At 43.3% G+C, this 19,804-nt stretch overlaps 9 protein-coding genes across 9 annotated transcripts; 3 read left to right on the forward strand and 6 right to left on the reverse strand.

Annotated features, from left to right (window-relative positions):
* Positions 1-668: 668 nt before the first annotated feature.
* On the reverse strand, positions 669-2,072 carry SS1G_01060 (hypothetical protein; the record flags this gene model as incomplete). Its single annotated transcript, XM_001598920.1, has 2 exons — positions 669-1,549; positions 1,622-2,072. The coding sequence occupies 2 exons, from the start codon at positions 2,070-2,072 to the stop codon at positions 669-671; spliced, it is 1,332 nt and encodes a 443-aa protein (XP_001598970.1).
* Positions 2,073-2,919: 847 nt separating this feature from the next.
* On the reverse strand, positions 2,920-4,191 carry SS1G_01061 (hypothetical protein; the record flags this gene model as incomplete). The annotated part of the gene is made up of 2 exons (XM_001598921.1): positions 2,920-2,964; positions 3,022-4,191. 2 exons carry the CDS (start codon positions 4,189-4,191, stop codon positions 2,920-2,922), a joined length of 1,215 nt encoding a protein of 404 aa, XP_001598971.1.
* Positions 4,192-4,957: 766 nt separating this feature from the next.
* Positions 4,958-6,874, reverse strand: SS1G_01062 (hypothetical protein; the record flags this gene model as incomplete). Its single annotated transcript, XM_001598922.1, has 4 exons — positions 4,958-5,500; positions 5,558-6,444; positions 6,500-6,560; positions 6,716-6,874. The coding sequence occupies 4 exons, from the start codon at positions 6,872-6,874 to the stop codon at positions 4,958-4,960; spliced, it is 1,650 nt and encodes a 549-aa protein (XP_001598972.1).
* A 652-nt stretch (positions 6,875-7,526) lies between these two features.
* On the reverse strand, positions 7,527-8,939 carry SS1G_01063 (hypothetical protein; the record flags this gene model as incomplete). The annotated part of the gene is made up of 2 exons (XM_001598923.1): positions 7,527-8,744; positions 8,796-8,939. 2 exons carry the CDS (start codon positions 8,937-8,939, stop codon positions 7,527-7,529), a joined length of 1,362 nt encoding a protein of 453 aa, XP_001598973.1.
* Positions 8,940-10,342: 1,403 nt separating this feature from the next.
* SS1G_01064 (hypothetical protein) lies at positions 10,343-11,361 on the forward strand (the record flags this gene model as incomplete). Its single annotated transcript, XM_001598924.1, has 2 exons — positions 10,343-10,553; positions 10,604-11,361. The coding sequence occupies 2 exons, from the start codon at positions 10,343-10,345 to the stop codon at positions 11,359-11,361; spliced, it is 969 nt and encodes a 322-aa protein (XP_001598974.1).
* Positions 11,362-13,318: 1,957 nt separating this feature from the next.
* Positions 13,319-14,112, forward strand: SS1G_01065 (conserved hypothetical protein; the record flags this gene model as incomplete). Its single annotated transcript, XM_001598925.1, has 4 exons — positions 13,319-13,568; positions 13,656-13,802; positions 13,863-13,975; positions 14,062-14,112. 4 exons carry the CDS (start codon positions 13,319-13,321, stop codon positions 14,110-14,112), a joined length of 561 nt encoding a protein of 186 aa, XP_001598975.1.
* Positions 14,113-15,071: 959 nt separating this feature from the next.
* Positions 15,072-15,833, reverse strand: SS1G_01066 (predicted protein; the record flags this gene model as incomplete). Its single annotated transcript, XM_001598926.1, has 1 exon — positions 15,072-15,833. The coding sequence occupies one exon, from the start codon at positions 15,831-15,833 to the stop codon at positions 15,072-15,074; it is 762 nt and encodes a 253-aa protein (XP_001598976.1).
* A 745-nt stretch (positions 15,834-16,578) lies between these two features.
* SS1G_01067 (hypothetical protein) lies at positions 16,579-17,675 on the forward strand (the record flags this gene model as incomplete). The annotated part of the gene is made up of 2 exons (XM_001598927.1): positions 16,579-17,267; positions 17,597-17,675. 2 exons carry the CDS (start codon positions 16,579-16,581, stop codon positions 17,673-17,675), a joined length of 768 nt encoding a protein of 255 aa, XP_001598977.1.
* A 582-nt stretch (positions 17,676-18,257) lies between these two features.
* SS1G_01068 (hypothetical protein) lies at positions 18,258-19,570 on the reverse strand (the record flags this gene model as incomplete). The annotated part of the gene is made up of 2 exons (XM_001598928.1): positions 18,258-19,303; positions 19,360-19,570. The coding sequence occupies 2 exons, from the start codon at positions 19,568-19,570 to the stop codon at positions 18,258-18,260; spliced, it is 1,257 nt and encodes a 418-aa protein (XP_001598978.1).
* Between the last annotated feature and the right edge of the window lie 234 nt (positions 19,571-19,804).

Consider the following 19,804-nt stretch of genomic DNA (forward strand, 5'->3'; position numbering starts at 1 on the left):
GGCAAGGTGAAGACTCTTGGAGAAGAACTTAGTATTCTCCTTGAAAAGATAGAAGATTTAGCTGTCTGACCACTCCCAAACTTGGCCTGTCAATGTATTCATATATCACATCACATGTAGAGGAATCGGGAGACCATAATCAAGACCACGATTTGGTCTATGTTTCTACTATTCTTCTTGGATTTCTATTTTTTGCACAACTAAGTTCACAGCCACATACACCATCTATGCGGTATGATGCGAACCAACAGCATCCCTCCTTCATTTTCGCGATCTATGTGTGCTCACCCACGACGCTGCATCTTGGAGTTCGGACGAAATCCATATGCGTGAATCCGGGACTGGTTTGCGCAGATGGGAAAGGAGTCATGATCAAAATCAAAATCTAGTCAAGATCCTCAAAGTTTATTATGTTTGCATGGTAGAAAACGAATTTGTCTTCTGACATGGAAATCATCCCAGTGATATGAATGTATGTACACTTTTAATGGAAATTCTCGGGTCGGGAAATAGAGACAGCACCATCACAATCGACAATGCCATGTCAATTGTTTGAATTGCCCTTGCTGGACCATTAAGGTTTTTAATCTTTTACCTCTATCTCCATTTATCCCTCCATTTATCCTATATATTTATACATGTATTCAGCCATCTATCAAATCACCCCCTTAAGAAGAACCAAAAGGCTGATTATTGAGTGTCCACTCTAGATATCCAGACTCCTTCAACTCCGTATCCGCAGCCATCTTCGCACCAAAAGCCCCTACCTCCTTTAAAAAGAGGTCCACATTCTCCCTGATGCTCAAATCAACGGGCTCATAATCGTCCCCAACTTGGCGCATTTGAACTCCAGCCGCCATAAACGTCAATAAGAACTCATCGTCCGAAATAGCTAACTTCTTCGCGCTAGAAATTTTCCCTTCTAAAATATCCTTGGGAAGGAGGAACTCCTGAGCAGCAGGTCGACCAAACCCTACTCCGTCAACTGTATCCAGTGCAGAAACCATGGCACCCACAGTCTTAAATCCACCAGTAACATAAGTCTTGGTCTTGGTCAAAGGCTTAACAATTTCCTCGGCAAATTCCAAAAAGAAATTCTCTCTCTTCTTGGTCGATTCGCGCTTGTGAACAAATCCAGATTCTTGGTATGTCCCACCAGAAAGCTCCACGTAATCAAATCTTGCACCCTCGAGTGCTTGACACGCAGCCTTGGCATCTTCAGGCGTAAACCCATCTTCTTGGAATTCAACACTATTCATCTTGATACCGACGATGAAGTCCGGCTTGACTCTCTTGTGAATCTCGTCCGCGACCTCCTGGATAATGCGGAATCGGTTCTCAAGCGATCCTCCATACTTATCTGTTCTTTTGTTTGTAGTTTTTGAAAGGAATTGGGCGAGGAGGTAACCGTGGGCACCGTGGAGCTGAATACCATCAAAACCAGCCTTCTCGAGATATTCTGCTGCGTGGGCAAATTTATCAACTATGCTATCAATTTCTTCTTGAGTTGCTGGATGCGGCTTGTTGAAGGACAATCCCATTGAGTTTCCTATCAATCACTACTCGTCAGTACAAATATCGCCCGCATATACGAATGCCAACTTAGAGAGTTTGAACGAACCTTCTAATTTGATGTCACTGGCAGAAATAGGATTCGGTTGTATTCTATTCTCGACTTGGCGTCCCGGATGGCTCACTTGTGCAACCATTAAACTTCCATGAGCTTTTCCTTCCTTTGCCATGGCTGCAAATCTCTCAAATCTCTCCCCCTCGAAAGGAGCCTCCCGTGGAATAATTGTGTTTCCCATACCCTCCAAATGATCATATTCAATCATAACATTTCCGGTCAAGATCTGTCCATATTTTGCCTCACCCCATCTCTTGTAGACATTGATGAGGCTCTTGGAGGGAATTCCTCTAGCCTTGAGATCTTTTGGGTCCCATGATGCTTGACGTTCGCTCATTGCTCCCTTCAGGAATCGATTTTGTGCAACTCTGCCGGAAAACTCATATTTGAGAGGGGCTCCAAGCGGAGAAGCATCGGAGCTGGAGGATTCGTATCTAACAGACATACTTGCTAATAATTTACGTAGTGATGTATATTGTTAATTGGAAAGAATGATATTTCATAGAGAATGCCTCCGGGAGGGCTCTTTTATACCATTTGCCAACATCACGTTGAAACAATGGCGCCGCAGCTCAACTGCTTAGAAATCAGGTACATTTATAATCCGAGTCGGATTTTTAAATTGTACACTAGTGATAGTGGAGAAAATCCACAGCTAGAGCAAAATCCCACAAACAAATGCCGAGGACTGCGTACAGAGTACACACCGCTGCAACCTTCGCATGGTCCATCCACTATGAATTGGCAGGCATTTTCCTCGCTGCAGTTCTCCATGATTAGCAATAATTTTGATGGCGGTTAAGATGGAATATACAAAAGGCTCCACTAGAAGTTTCTCGGTTTATCGGTACTTGGCCAAACTTTGCCTCGGGACGATGGTTGTGCCGGATGAACGATTGTTGTGCCGGGTGCTCGTGCGTAGAATGATGGTTGAAGATAAGTAAAGTGGCAAATAAACTTAAAAGGGGACTTTTCGCTTGAAGTCAGCACAAAGTGTCATTGAAGATGTATTCTCTAGATGAAAGTGTGAGGTTTACCACCCTTTCTTATTTAATCAAATATCTTCATATCCAGTACGTACTCAAATGAAATATAAACACATATGATACATAAATGAAAGATTGAGACTTTTCTGTGCATGATGCGGTTCCATGTATCCCAAACGAACGCCACCTCACACCGCCGTATATTCAGAAGATGATATATAGGAACTCCCGTCACGTTCTAGGGGATATGATTATTCGTCTCCACGTCCAAGCGGAAGATGGTATCGATGTCCCAAAAGCCATTTATCATGATGATTCGTTCATTTGAAGCATATGCCCCATCTTCTCAATCTACAACATAAGATGTCAGCCGGATTCCATTTCACATACTTTTCAGTGTAAACATACCTTAGTTTTCAAATACCCACCAACTTCTTGACTCCTGATCCCACCAGTTTTGCCCCTCCAAGCCAGAGGAACCATGGCAACTCTCTCCTTAACTACCACCTCTCTGTTAGGTCCTTCAACCGCTCGTATCTTATCCGGATTATTCGTCAGAAGTTTGATCTCCTCAACTCCCAAGTCTTTCAACATAGCAGTAGCTAGTCCATAACTTCTAGCATCTGCAGGGTGTCTCAGTAGTAGGTTCGCCTCTACTGTATCTGATCCCAAATCTTGTAAATTATATGCCTTTAATTTCTCTCCCAGTCCAATACCTCTTCCCTCTTGTCGCAAATAAATTATAATTCCGCCAGCCGGTTGTCCCGATGAAGTGGGTAAGGACATTAATCTTGCAGCCTCATCCAATTGCTCTCCACAATCACATCTTGCAGACCAAACAGTCTCTCCTGTGTAACATTCTGAATGAATTCTAACCAGTGGCGCTTGCACCTTCTCTTCTTTCCTTTCCCCGCCCGAGGCCAAATTGGGCATGCTACTTGTAGTCCGACCTGGAAATAATCTCCCCGTATATGCTCCCCGTATCAGCCTGTCCATCTCGGTTTCTCCTTCTCGCACAGCATCCAAACTATGACTTCGTATTTGGTTTCCGAATACAATGGCTAAATGTTCTTTATTATCCTCACTGTTTTGATATAGATGCAAAAACATCTCCGTCCCCGTGGTTGTAGGAATTCGTGCGCGAACTACACAATTAACTTCCGGTAAAGTCTCTAGCAACTTGGGCTTCTTGGATCCACACCCTCCAGTTGGCGTAGTCGAGTCCACAGGTACTGATCTGGCAGGGCGATGCGCGAAAGATGTAGGTGTGGATGCACCGGGCGTTGAAGGAGGTGTAAAGGCGGGGGAGACGAGGTCAGGCAATGATTCATTGTGATCGGAATCCTGCGATGAAGTTCTAACGGGAGAATCTAATTGGGAACGTGCAGGAGGATGAGTGAGCGAAAGATCGGAGATATCGATTTGATTCAAATCGAGTTCAGATATCGCGCGAGAGACAGGTATGGGGCGAGGCGAATAGAAAGGTGGGAGAGAGGGGACTTCATCTAAGGATTCATCAGGTGTGTTGCGCCAATGCTGAGGAAGAGTAGTTGATGATGTTGGGTTAAGATCTGGCATTTTTGGTTGTATAATTAGTTTTGGAGATGATAACAATCATCAATTCGAGAGGAGCAACAGGGAAAAGAGGTATAATTGTTGGTTGTTGGTGGAATAGTCCGTAAGAAGATGAATATGAATGAATCCCAATTAATTGGAGTGATGCGTGGAAAGGTAAAAGTTCCGACACCCCGAAGTCGGGTCCTGTCCTGTAATCATTCCCGTAATCATTGATAAAATTGTGGGGCCTGGACTTGCTTACGATAGAACATAAGATCTTATGTAATCTTACTACTTAATGCTGACTGATGGCTGAGAAGAAGAATCTTCTTCCGAAGTATAATGGTAACATATTGATTGAGAATAAGATAACTATTGTATGCTCTATACTCTTCGCCAGCCATTTTCCTTTAAAGTCCATTAACATTCAACCTTCTGATTTAACTTCAAATGTAAATGCGATATATGATCTAGTCAGTTTAGTGGAGATGTTCGCGTCTTATCTATTGGCATTTTCATCATTCCTCTCTCCTTCCCCCTTGATAGTCCGAATTCAAACGGGTGTTGTCCGAGACATGTCTATGGGGATATCATTGCTAGTTTTGAAGGGATTCTAATGTGCCCCAAACTCTATACACAGTTCCTAGATTCTTGTGGTGATACACAACAGAATAGACCTTTACCATTTTACCGGGCCTTGCTCTTTCTGAGCCTAATTCTATCATGGTATACCGGTACTACTTGTTCGCACCTTCATTTATATTTTCTCTTGCGGTTCTTGAGACTTCTAATCCGAGCTCTTCACATCGCCATGTAGATTAACCTTCCCATCCACGTCCGCTCTCTCTAAAGCGCCAGGCTCTTCAGGATTAATACCCAAGCGCGCAGCAGCCTCGATCTCGACCATAGGTCCTATAAACCATTTCCTAGCCCATACCACCCATGCTCCGCAGGCGCCGATTGCAATGATCCCCACAGCCACCACTGTGTAGTTTACAGTCTGACTTGTCACTGGATTGGTTGTAGGAAGACAGAATATCACAGTAATAAAACCGATCCAGGATACAGAAATGAAAGCGACGGGTCTCGAGAAAGGCCCGAGGTTAAATGGACCCTTCCTAGCTTTGAACTCCTTTGAATAAATGAGGCCGATGAGAATCGGGGTACCGTATGAGATATACAAACCAATAGTAGCTATGCTAGTAGCCGCAGCAAAAGCTACACTGGAACCCAGAGAAGGAAGTGCTAGACAAAAGGCTAGAGTTGCTGCAAGCCAAACGGTTCGGATGGGAGATTGAAAGCGGTCATCAACCTTGTGAAAGAATTCCGGCTGTAGGTGGTATCAGCACCTGGGAAGAAGAAGTCTGGAGTGGAAAGAGAAACTTACAATCCCACCATCTCTGGCAAAGGCAAACATCATTCTCGAGTTGGAAGTCATCGAAAAAAGCCCACAATGCCAGACACAAATCATAATCAGACACATGAGCACAACGGCCCCATCCGTTCCGAACACATCCACAAAAATTTGAATAACTGGTTGGCCATAATCACTCGTAATTGTATTATCAAAATCTTGGATGCTGAATAAGAAGCTCAAAATAACGAAGAATCCAAAAAGGGCCGAAAATCCAACGGAAGAAATAACGCCAATAGGGGCACTCCACGATGCATTTCGAGTTTCCTCAGACAAGTGGGCGGAGGCATCGAAACCAGTAAGTGTGTATTGAGCCATGAGAACACCACAGCAAGCAACATACGCCGGGGATGCCTTGACGCTCCATCCAGGACTTGGATCTACACCAGTCCCATCGTAGAATTTGGCGAAAACAAACTTTGCGCTTTGGTGCGTAGGGGCTTTTGCGAGAACTGCAATAGCTATTGCAGTTACGCCTAAAGAGTGAAGCGCGATAGATGTATTGTTTAGATATCTCAGCACGTGAACACCAAAGGTATTGACGATACCATGGGAGATGAGTACAGCTGCATAGATACCGATTGTTCTCGGGGCACTAGGAATATATGATGATTTTATTGTTGCAGTTGTTGAGATGAGACCTGCGAGGCCGAAGCTGATTCCAGTAGTGACAGCAACTTGACCGAGGAAGTTGAACCAACCAGTAATCCAACTCGCGAAAGCCGAATGATTTCTGGGAGCAAGAAGCGCTGCCCAATAATAAGGTCCTCCAGCTGTAGGTATAGCAGAAACAATTTCTGCCATGCTCAGAGCAATCATAAAAGTAAACAAGGATACAATGATCCATCCAACAGACATGACTAAATTTGTTAGGGAAAGCATACCATTAAGAGATAATAGGAGCCATATACAAACCTCCAGGACCACCAGTGATTAAGCCATAGGAGAATAATGTCGTTATTCCAGTAATCACTGACTGAAGCAGGGTTAGCAAGTCTCTTTTAATGGCATTAATTGCAGACATGGTTGATGCTTCCCGCAACCAGGCCTGATCAAAGCTTCGCAAGATGGTATTGATTTCATAGTGTCTTATATCAAAGTACTGGTTAAAAGTCCAGACAAATAACTCACAATAATACTAAAAGAAATCCCAAAATTGTGCATCAGACCCCAGTCTCTCCTCAATTCCTGTTTGTAGCCAAACTCGGCTAATTCCTGTTCATCATGTTGTTCTACCCGGGAGACTCTAGAAGCATGCTTTCCAATGGGAAGTTCTGGATCAAGCTCCATTGCTCTTTAAATGCTCGTAGATGTAGAGAACGGCAGTAAAAGATTTAGTTTTTTCGATACTTCAATACTTCAATACTTCGATGAGTGAACGACTGTCGTACAAAAATCTAGGTGTAATTCTAGACGGCATCGCCGAGTTCTTATGCACCTGTCAGCATTATATCTTGGTTGATTGTGACCCTGTCAGCCTCTCGATAAGAAGACCTGGTTAATTCATGAGAGCGAATCATGATTGGTCAATTTTGGTGAGGAGTGAATTTGGCGATTAGGAGGATAGGAAAATGAAGTGAAGCCCGTAAGCTCCCGGCCACAGGAGATGATCCAAGCTCAAGATTATGAGTCTTGGCTAACGGTATCGGCATAAACGAATGGATACGATACATATTGTCTGCTAGATAAAAGAGAGAAGATTAAAAGAGATAAAGTCGAATGGTTGAGATTGTGATGAAGATTAAGAAAGCGTTAAGCTCGAAGTTCAGATAGGGCATTCCTCACGAGCCATGCAATAGGTCGGATCAAATTGCCTCAACAGGAATGGCCTCATGATTCCAGACATCGAGAAGGAATTTCAAGTATACAAAGAGAAGGCCTCGTCTCATTCATGAAGTCGTTACTTGATAGTAAATTATAAATCCAACCCCTCAACTAAGCTTTAGAGCTTCTCCTTTCCGTCTGCTTCTCCCTTGCCTTGCAATTCACAAAACGCCTTGAATGTGGTGAAATCTTCATCTTTGGCTTCAAGTACCACCTCTGCTGTAGCCCCAACAAAGTAGACATATCCAGGCTTAACTTCCTCGACCTCGGGCCCGACACTTATCTTACCATTCCCAGTCGTGCAGATGAAAATACTAGGACCAGAAATTTGTTCGAATGTTGCTTTTGCTCCCTTCTTTTTCAGGTCAGTTTTTACCACACTAAACTCCGCAATGGGTGGGTCGTAGAGTATTGCTGATGATCCAGAAGAGTAGGCGGTCGCATTGAGAGTGGCATATGGATAATCCACTGGGTCCATCTTTTGTTCCGAGATTGGGGCATATGAATATGTCAACATCGAAGTTAAAGTATCAACGTCCTTGAACTTTGGCGTGAAACCAGCTCGGACTACATTGTCCGATGCAGCCATGCATTCGATAATGTCACCGCTCAAGTATGCATGAATGTCATCTGCCTTTAGAAACATTGCTTCTCCGACTTCGAGTTTGACGTAATTCAAAAAGAATTGGACGAATAATCCAATGTCTCCTGGAAATTGTTTGTTCAACCTGATGACAAGATCTGCCAGTTCCTTTCCTTCATTTGACCGGCCTCCACCTCCGGCGAAATTCTCTCCCTCCTCTTCTGCCGCTGCAACCAATTCCTCACTAGCTTTCTCAACATCTTCTTTCTTCGCATTCATCAAAGCCGTGAAAACTTTTTGTAGCGCTTTCTTATTCTTTTCCCCATCCTCTTGTTTGTCAGATGTCTCCTGTCCCTTAATCGCAGACTGAAAGTCTTCTGCTTCGGACGGTCCAACCAACTTCTTCAGAGATGGAACGGTCGAGAGAAAATGTGAGATTTCCACAAGGGGTCTAAATCCGCAAAGTCCATCGAAAGGCGTGATGGCGATTGTCATTTCCGGTTTGTGATTATCATCGGGGTAATTTTTGCTGTCCCTCTGATGCAATTGTTCGGCGAGTTTCTTATTGGGGTGGGCTTGAATGCTCAGGGCTTTTCCGATTGAGAGGACCTTGAAGAGAAATGGTAATTTTTCACCAAACTTCTCACTGACATCTTTCGATAGGAGGGCTTGATTGTCTTGAACGAGATCGAGGAGTGTTCGTTTTGTGGCGAGATCCTTGGAAGGGTTTGAAGGATGTGTTCCCATCCACAACTATGGGGCATGAGTACGAAGCTTCGCAAAGAAATATGAAGAACCACTTACTTCAGCATATGGCTTGTCTTCTTGAATAGAAAAATCATCGACAGGTGTAGCCGCAGCAAACTTTGCCGCGGCTGAATCATTTCCTACCTTTCCCCAGTCATAGCTGTTCACTCCGCACTGCAGCCTGATTAATGGAACTTGCATTCTAACTGTTGACCTATCGCCCTATTGACTTTTGAATGGGTAATCTGTGTGGAATGTTTGCTTCGGTGTGGTAGAACCTTGGCCAGACTGTATTTCTTGTAACTTTGTTCTGTTGATTGACAGCGTTGGTAGAAAGGAAAGGTGATGTATTTCACTTAGCTAGGCTAGTAGCGACAGTACAGGGACAATATTAGAGGGGCCAGTAGGTAGAGAGCAGCATGCCCAGGCCCAGGTGGGTACGCAGAAAGCTAGAAAGGCAGCCAACCTTAGCTTTTTCAACCCCGCGCACTAGGTTAATTTTGATATGAATGAGGAAATCAACCAATGAGATCTCATCATTGACAAGGCTGACATGAAGATTGGCTTTAAGTATTTCTGGGTTATCCGACCGCCAAAACGTCACCATCGACTTTACGGAGTAGGAAGTAGGTATTCCAAGGTTGGTATCTTTCAGGTTACCTGCCTACCTATGTAGTAAGTCCAGTACCTATTTTACCTACTAAGATGGATGGTAACCTAGTACCAATTTAGAGCACTCAGGACATTCAGAGGGCATCCTTTCATTTTCACTCCCTGTGCCTACCATCAATCCATTCATCAATCAATCAATCAACGAATGTTTCATACCTGCCATTGGAATTATTCCATCGCTCTACAAGGGAACCCATCTACGTATAGCTACCTCATACCTCGCCCAACATCCCTCTTTCTCCTCATAGTCATTCATTCATCTACTCTGCACAGAGGCACACCAGTATCTGCAAGGGAGTAATAATTATACCTAGTATCTACTCTACAGTGCCCTGTCGACTTATCGACCCATCCCATCTTCCTCATCTCACGCCTCCCTCATCTCCCTCACCTGTGCTATAGCCACCGCAAAACCACCAACTTTACCCTGAAATCTTCAGAACGACATTTCAAATTACCTAGTAATATTATCCTTCCCATACACAGCCATTTTTCTGCCATCTACATCATTTTTTAATTCGTTCCCCCCGTCATTCCCCCCTTCATGTTGGTGTGTTTTGTCTTGTTACAGTCAACTGTTATCAATTTCAATTGCCATTCGTAGCCCTCAATTACACTTAACGGACGTACATCATCAGACGCTCGACTTATTCCTCATTTGAAGTAGGTGCGGGTCAGAATACCCACAACCCAAGTAAGTCGCCGCGGTCAACTCTCATGATTTATCTGGTCTTTAAAAAGAATGTCAAATTAATCAAGAGCCCCAAGTCGGGTTGAAATGTTTATATTTATTCCCTTCTAACTTCATTTTCCCGGTACAATCCCGGTATATTGTTATCTACTTGAAAAGTTCCCCTTGCTAAAATATGTCTAAACCTAGAGGGCCGTCCTTGATAAAGGAACTCGAAAACTCCGAGGGCTTCAATAAAAACATGTCCTCCGCCTCTACCGCTGGTCGACGGCAAGCTCGCGGTGGAGCTCGTGCGGGTACACATGAGAGAGGTGAAGAAGCAGCTTTGTGGACAGAGATCACCCAATCTCTAGCGAAGATCAGAGCCGAAGAGAAATCATTCGAAGCTGATATTCCCGATGCGATCATGAATCGAGAATCCATCATAGCCGATCAATTGAATCATGGAATAAGTGAGTATACAGTCTAGCTGCAGTGAGGTTGGGTGTTGATAAAATCCCAGGCCCTGCTCTCGCCGCAATAGATGAGCTCAGCAAGTACATTCGAGACGGCGTGAAGTTTTCCGAGTCTACAGCAGCGGCTATACGACAGACTGTGGAAAAGATCTCGATCCTCTTGGCTTTAATTAAAGGTAACGAAGCAGAACGAGGCTCCAATTCACGGGAATCGCATGGAAGATCTAGTGTGACCGACGATGTGGGATCTATGGACTCCCCTGTACCTTCTCCAGCAGAGAACAAACATGTTCGAAAGATGGGAAATGGCAGAACCAGCAGTTTACCCCCCAAGGGAAAAGACACCCCGAGAAAGTACGACAACGGGGAGCCTACGACGAGCACGAGCACGAGTAGCACAAAGAAAATTGAATTTTCCAAGGGACAGGAAGTGGCATTCAGACCCAAACCCGAGTTCCCAACTACGGAGACGGATTGGATACAGGGAAAAGTTACAAAGGTTATTGGGGAGGGCAAGAGCCGGCGATACAAGGTTGAAGACGTCGCTCCTGACGAAGGGAAGCAACCTAAAGATTTCCTCACCTCAGCATCTTCCATGTGTCCTATTCCACCAGATGACGCTATCCTTGGCCCCTACGACGTTGGGAAGCGCGTCCTCGCTCTTTATCCCGAGACAACGACATTTTACCGAGCAGAAGTTAAAGCAATGCTGGATGATGGTAATAGAGTTAGATTAATCTTTGATGGAGATGAGGATTCTACAAAGGAAGTTGAACGGCGATTTGTTCTTGATCATTCGGGGTAAAACGGGTGGGAGTAATAAATGTCTCAAGGGCCCTGGTGGCACTGATGGTTTATCTGGCGTTCCTCTGTTCCTTCTTTCCTCCCTTCTTCCCTTCCTTCATCGGTGGATCTCTCTTGGTACAGGAACATTTGGAATAAGGATACCCCACGCAGCGTTTGGACTTATATATTTATATGGGGGATAGACGGAGTTTGGGGTGGCTATATAATTACTCTCAGCGGACTCTGGCGTACAGGACACCAGCGCCGTCGCATTCAGGAGTATTCTTTTTGAATTATGGAAAAGGTGATTCGAAGTTGTTCCACATGTACCTGATGAGTCCGGAGATAGATGAGCGGTTACTGTTAATATACTCGGTTAAATACAAAAGCCAATTTCGATGATTTCACCATCTCATAATTCGGAAAGAACCGAAACTGCCCCTCATCCACATGGTTGAGATATTCGGTCTCCAATTTTAGGTATTATTCGAATAGCGTCAATTTTGAGATTGAGCCGTGCAATCTCAAGATTAAGGTAGCAGGCGATGATCAAGTGCTCGAAGGCTGAGGTGGTCCAGTTGGTACGGTGGTACGGTGGTACATTGCTACGGTGGTACATTGCTACGGTGGTACACTGCTACGGTGCTACAATAATATACTTGTAATTTGTATCATCTCTCTACCAGTAACCTTAAATTTGTACTGGGTAATACCTAGGTAATACAGTACCTAACTGCTTGTACGGAGTATGTACTTCTAAATTCTTGTTTCATCTCGTAAAAATAATATCCGAAGGTTCGGGCTAGGAATTTCAATTTCTAGTTTGATACCATCTTCACACAATCTTCACTTTATTATTATGAAGATAGAGAGCGGGGGAGAGTGGGAGAGTGGGAGAGAGTGTGCGAGAGACAGACAAAGATAGAAATTAACACAGCTCTATAGCTAATCGCATTCAAGCTCAAGGCTGGCGCGGATGAATTAATAAATATTAAATCCATATTTCATACGTCTTTTTTAAGACTCTTACCTCGCAATGAAAATTAGTTGATTACCTAAGACAATCCGAGCACTCAAATTTCTAATTTCTAATTTCCCCCTTGAAATGAAACTAAAATGGACTTTCAGGTTAATATAATATATAATAATAACTCATATACATAACTCAAGGTTGATGGATGGAAGAGAATAGAGAAGAGAGGATCGAGGGTTGGATAACTATTCCAATAAAACTACCAAAATATCAAAGGCCTCAATTTATGTACAAAGTTTTAATTTGTATCATGTTTTAATTTGCATTCTCCTATTTCTACTAGCTACTCGTACAGTTGTAGCTATACTCCGTAGGTAATCTTATAGTCTCTCCTTTCAATCAAGATAATCTAGGTACGAAAGCAATTTAGCGATTAATACTTCCTTCTCATTAGGCTCTTTTGACTTTCTTACTATTATTATTACGCGACTTCCTCCCCCAAATAATATAATTGGAGCCCTGAGATACTACAAAGGAAAGTAGTGAGAGACGAACTGACTGACTGATTGACTGATTGACTGACTGACTGACTGGCTGTCCGTCCGTCCGTCTGTCTGTCTGTCTGTCTGTCTGATACCTACGCTACATTCAGTACCTTTACCTTGGCACAAACAACCATAATCGTTTCAGCCTCGTCTTCTAATCCAAAACTACTTTCCCAACCCCGATCTCTCTGTTGATTTCATTTCATTTCATCTCATTGGTTTTTATTGGATCTGGCTTGATCTGCTTTGATCTGCTCTCTCCGTTTCTTTTTAAACTCTAATCACTTACCCTCCTGTCAACCCAATTCAACGTCACTCCTTTTGAACATCGATCAATTCGCAAATCAACTCGATTTCGCTGATCCTCTCTCTCACCTCTGTTCGTGTCATCAATTGAACGGCGCATATTCCAAGGTTACGCATATACATACACACGCATATCTCGAATTTCCATCAATATGGGAGGAGCCATTTCAAAAATGATGGGCAAGATCTTCGGATCCAAGGAAATGCGCCTGTTGATGTTGGGTCTCGATGCTGCCGGGAAGACAACCATTTTATATAAATTGAAATTGGGTCAGGATGTCACGACAATTCCCACGGTAGGATTCAACGTAGAGACGGTGACATATAAGAATGTCAAGTTCAATGTTTGGGATGTTGGTGGTCAAGATAAGATCAGACCCCTGTGGAGACATTACTTCAGTGGTATGTCCTCAATTGCCGCTTGAAACAGTGTTTGCTTGGAGAGGGATGAGTCGCAAGAAATGCTAATGTCCATTCGTTTTCCGACAGGTACTCAGGGACTTATCTTTGTGATTGATTCCAGTGACAGAGCACGCATAGCAGAGGCACAACAAGAGTTACATCGCATCATCAACGATAGAGAAATGCAAGACTCATTACTCCTGGTTTTCGCCAACAAGCAGGATATTGCAGGAGGTATGTCCTTCCAGCAGATGTCTACACTTTATGCCAAATGAGAAGCTGACATTCGAGAAGCCATGAAACCACCCGAGGTCACAGAACAACTGAAGTTGAACGATCTGAAGAATAAGGTCTGGTTCGTGGTGCCAAGTTGCGCGACCACTGGTGAGGGGTTAATGGAAGGATTGGTATGTTTATATTTCCCATCCTTTTATGGACTGCATCAATGGATACCGTGGGTAGATTTGTCACTATACTGACAGTCTATCTTCAGGCCTGGCTCTCGAAAACAATTGAAGGGAGACCTGCTCCACAAGCAAAGTGATAGCTCCAATCTACCTTCTCGAGAACAAACCAATGGTCGAATTCCATCCATCAACCCGTCTCTATCGCCGCATTGTATCTCAAACTGCACGATATATCCATCTCCTACGAACATAACTCCTCTACGAAACATACATCAAATAATTGGCTACTAGGAGCATTTGTGTCAATTCCTTCAAGTCACTTCTCCTCATTCACGACCTTGAATTTCGTAACGGCTCTTTGTCCTCGTTTCCGCGTCATTTCCACGAGCCTATCTCTCGTTTAAATCTCATGGTCTCATCTTCCAATCTACGGAATTCCTCCCATCTCTCTTTGTTTATTTTTGACTTGCGCATGCATACATGCGCATGTATTGCGCTGTTTTTTTGGGTGGTGAGGTTGTTTATATTTACGTTACCTACGGCGGCGGCGATACCAAGAGTTTTCCTTTATCCCTTTTAATTCACTATTGATTCTTTCTTGTTTCTTCCATCAGGCGGCGAGATGTGGACAGGCGGGATGGTGCGAGGTACCTACATAAGAAAGGGGGAAACTAGAGTGGAAGCAGGAAAGGAAAGGAAAGGAAATCAAGAAGGTTCTTAATATATAGCGAGTGGTGTAGGAGCAGAATCAGAAGAAATGAGCGGAGATGAACTAGGAGATGGGAAAAAAAGATGAGAACACCACCTCCATACAAAAACGAAAGCCTTGTAATTATAGCTACAGTACAGTCGCCGATTTTGCATTTGGCACCCCAACTTTCAGTCGTGTTTGTGGTCAAGGAAATGTGAAGTATGGTCACAATCTCCGGTGTTCTCGTCACTGTGGATGTATATTTTCCTTTTATGGTCTATGCTGCAGATATATCCACTTCAACGCCTCGCATGTAAACTCCATTTGTGGCCAAGGCCACCCCAGCACCCCATTTTCCAATTCCCTTCGTATCCATTCTATACACAATCAATGACCGAGCATTATTTAAAATCCACAAGACAATCCACAAGGACCCTTACATCTAAAAATCGGCATCGTCACTCCGCTTGCATCCGCCAAAATGGTGCCTCCAAATCTTTCACCACCAAATGACCAGGACTTTGCCCATCCCAAACCGCTATTTCTTTTTCGCGCTCTTTCTTGCTCTTTGGCTTTCTCCTTCTGTTCTTTTGCCTGCTGTCGCTTGGCTGATTCGCGTTCCTGCCGAGACTGGGTTGGCTTTTCACGGTTGAGACTTGAAAAGCGTCGGCCCTTCTTTTTCTTTTCTTGCTTTGAGTGGTCATCCGGGTGGAGGAATGGATTGGTTCCGCTTCCTCCGTCGTTGTATGGTAAATTGGAGCTGTGGTTGCTGTGATCGCTGTGGTCATTAATTTCGAGGTTATCACCAACGTTGTTATCAGCACCGAAGAATGAAAAGGTAGGGAAAGAAAAGCGCTTTCTTTGTCTATCAGTCGTAGGCTCCTTGGTCTTCTCGGAGGCACTATAGATATTGTCGGTGCTACCGGTGGGCGTATACGTATTGTGGTTTGTTGCGAAAAATGTACCGGATGTGCATGGAGGAGAGCTGGGTTGTTGGTCTTGTGGTTTTACGGTTTCGTTGCCCTTGGGCTGAGTAGAAGTGAAGAATGGAAATGACCATCGGGATCGTTGCCTCTCTTCCGCTTTTTTTGCTTCTGTCTCCTCGTGAATTGGGTTGTAGCGAGCGTGAGAAGATGACGTGTGAGTGAAGACGTAGGGTCGACGCATTTCGACGGCTTCAGATATATATTGTAAGAGACAAAGGCAGAGTGTGATATCTGAACTGTCAGCCCATTAATTGACCGCCAGGAAATTGTAGATAACCAGGATCGCCGCTTAAACCGTTTTGTGATTCATCAAAATCGGCAGCTCTCACAAGTGACGGCCCTCTTGGACAATTTCAATTTCAATTGACCTAAATCCGAGATACCATGGGGAATGTATAACACGACTGAATGTTGGAGTGAAGGAACGAAGAAGGCTTATGTATGTTGCACTTATTTATTTGGCACTGATGCCCAGATTATGCCCCTCATCATCGTCATCATACCATACGATCATCGAAACAAAATTCGAAAGTTGTGCTGCCATTATGCTAAGTTTTCGAAACCTAGTTCTCATATCAGTTATTATATCAATTCATGCCAATGAACTGCTCGCTTGGGGATCCCTCCTAAATTGCCAGCAAAGTCGACAACCCGCATTGTGGCTGTGCAGATTTTCTGCGGCTTTCCCAGCCCTTCACCATAACGTAATTTATCACCGAGTGGGCCATATCACCGAGTGGGCCACTTTCACCTCAATTCACACTCTTCATATTCAACACGCGTTTTATCAACCATTTATTATGCAATCTACAAATAAAGAAGCACGTTTACTCTTAGCTATCGAAGCTTTTCAAAAAGATAAAAAACTAAGCATTCGGAAGGCTGCTCAACTATATAATATACCTCGCACAACGATCAGCCACAGAATGGATGGTTTAACTCCACGTACAGAAACTCGAGCGAATTGCCATAAGATTACACAATTGGAAGAGAAAGTGATTGTTGAATACATACTTGATATGGATCGAAGAGGATTTCCACCTAAAATCAAGGGTGTAGAAGATATGGCGAATTATATTCTTGAATCAAGAAATGCGAAGAAAGTTGGAAAGCTCTGGGCTCATCGATTCGTAAAGCGTCATACAGAATTAAAGACGTGTTTTAGTCGTGTTTATGATTTTCAAAGAGCTTTCTGCGAAGATCCTAAGCTTCTTGAGGAGTGGTTTCGATTGGTATCGAATATGCGAGCAAAATATGGTATTCTGGATTGCGATTTCTATAATTTCGACGAAACAGGCTTTATGATGGGGATTATAAGTGCTGCAATGGTTGTAACTGATGCTGAACGACGAGGCAGAGGTAAAGCAGTACAACCAGGCAATCGAGAATGGGCTACAGCAATTATATGTGGTAATGGGGAGGGTGAAACTATACCTCCATTTCTGGTAGTTCAAGGACAAATCCATCTTTCCAATTGGTACACCGAAACCGATTTTCCTGCGGATTGGGCTATCAAACCTACTTCCAATGGATGGACGAATAATGAGACAGGATTAGAATGGTTAAAGCATTTCGATAAACATACAATTCATCGAAGAAAGGGCAAATATCGAATGTTAGTATTAGATGGACACGAAAGTCATGAATCAATATCTTTTCAGTCATATTGCAAGGCAAATGATATTATATGTATAAGATTACCACCGCATTCAAGTCATTTAACTCAACCACTTGATGTTGGGTGTTTTAGTGTCCTAAAACGTTCGTATGGTTGTCAAATTGATGGATTTATCAAGGCACATATCAATCATATCTCCAAGGTTGAATTCTTTATAGCTTTTAAAGCTGCATATCAAGAATCAATTACAGTTCAGAATATGAAAGCTGGGTTTCGAGGAGCTGGATTAATACCATTTAATCCCGAAGCTGTACTCTCAAAATTAGATATTCGAATTCATACACCTACTCCTCCTCCTTTCGATTTGGATCTTTGGATCTCTCAAACCCCTCACAATCCAACTGAAGCTCTTTCTCAATCAACTTTAGTAAAATCTCGAATATCTCGTCATCAATCAAGCTCTCCTACACCTATATTCAAAACTGTACTAGCTTTAGCTAAAGGCACAGAAAGATTGGCACATGAAAATACACTTTTAAGTGCAGAAAACCGTACACTTCGGAAGGCAAATGAGGCATTAAGCAAACATCGACGTGCAAAAAAAACTCAATTACGGCAAGGAGGAGTACTTACTGGACAAGAAGCTATGGATATATTATCTCAGCAAGAGGTTGATATTCAGATTCAACGCGACGAGCGTCAAAATGGGGGGAATTCTAATGGGGAAGCATCTTCTAGTAGATGCTGTAGTAAGTGTGGAAAGCCAGGTCATAATTCAAGAACTTGTCAAATCAATATAATAGATCCTAGATTATTAGATTCCTAATAGTTTCAATCAATTGATTCAATTGTTGTTGAATAATATGTACTTGAAAGTGTAAATTGAGGTGAAAGTGGCCCACTCGGTGATATGGCCCACTCGGTGATAAATTACGTTATATACTTTTGAAATTTGTATGATGCATAGTTTCGATGACGGTCTGAATTCTATTCCTTCAATCGCTTCGCAGGTCTTGAATCGTCCGGCAATCCACTCCTCTTTGTGCCAGGCAAACTCCCCGTTCGAATATCGTTATCATCCTGACTAACTCTCCTATGTGGATACTCCGTTTTGACCCCCTCGAAAACATTGGCACTAACTTTGTCCCCCGTACTGAAAAATGGATGTGTTAATGCCGCCTGCGCCGTTAGTCGTTTCTCAGGGTCATATTCTAGTAAACTGCTCAATAACTTATATCCTTCGGCTCCTAAACTCGAATTCGATACTGGTACAGAGGTGGAAGAGGAGTTTATCGTCTGGTAATACCATTTTTCTAAACTCGAGTATCCGGCTTTTGCATGCCCGCTAGCTGAGAGAGTGGAAAGTTGTGAGTACTCCGGCATAGATACCAAATGTGGCCATTTTTCCTTGGTCGGGAGCCCCATTATATCAACAATCTTTTGCATCTGGTTTCTTTGGAATGGTACCGTTTTCTTGCTATCCATTTTCGCTTCTTCGCCTTTGAATATTGGCCTGAGAGAAAGTAGTTCAGCGAAAATGCAGCCAACAGCCCACATGTCGATTGCCGGAGTGTAATGTTTTGAGCCTAACAAGAGTTCAGGGGCTCGATACCATATAGTGACTACAACTTTGTCACCCGAGAAAAGAGCATGGAGCGGTTTGTTAAAGAGGCGAGCAAGACCTAAGTCGCCAATTTTCACCTCACCCGAAGAAGATACCATGATATTTGCGGGCTTGAGATCGCGGTGAAGTACCCAATTGGCATGAAGGTATTGACAACCGTTAAGCAGTTGAAACATTATGGATTTGACCGTCGGAGCAGGAATAGGATGGCGAGTAGGTTGAGTGTGATGATGGATGATTTGCAAAAGGTCATGTTCGGCATATTCAAAAACCATGAAGATACATTTGTCTTCGAGAATAATCTCAACGAGACGGATGACATTCATGTGACTCAATTCGGAACAAAGTGCCATGAATCCACCTGCTGAATGAGAAAATACCAGTATATTGAATTTGTTCACCTTCCTGTCTGTGATACATTAGCCACATGCAGAAAATGTTGGTGATATAATTTGTCGTAATTACCGGTTTGAATTTCTTGATGGCGAATTCCCCGGCCGTCCATCTCGGCCAACGGCTTTATAACTCGCCCATAGGTACCAGAACTAATGAAACCGATGACCTTGTATCGATCAATAACTCGAAACTTTACTTTGATATCCCAAACTAGGATTGGTTGCTCTTTCGGCTGTACCTGGGAAACATATGCTGTTCGCCCTTGCATGAAACATACCATTTGAAGTAGGATAGCAACGAACTACTAGGGGTATAAAATGGAGGAGGTCTTCTGGTAGGATACATATTGATATATCAAATGTGAGACGAGTCGAAAAGAAGAAATCAGATGACTAATAAGGCAATTATCCAACAATTGGGAGAAGCAAGAGGACAGAGTTTTTATGCCATTATACACAGAACTAATGAAGTGTCGATCAATGATTTAGGTTTTTTTTCTTTTGCAGTTAAAAAT

Source organism: Sclerotinia sclerotiorum, genomic scaffold, assembly GCF_000146945.2.
Source record: "Sclerotinia sclerotiorum 1980 UF-70 scaffold_1 genomic scaffold, whole genome shotgun sequence".
NCBI lineage: Eukaryota > Fungi > Ascomycota > Leotiomycetes > Helotiales > Sclerotiniaceae > Sclerotinia > Sclerotinia sclerotiorum.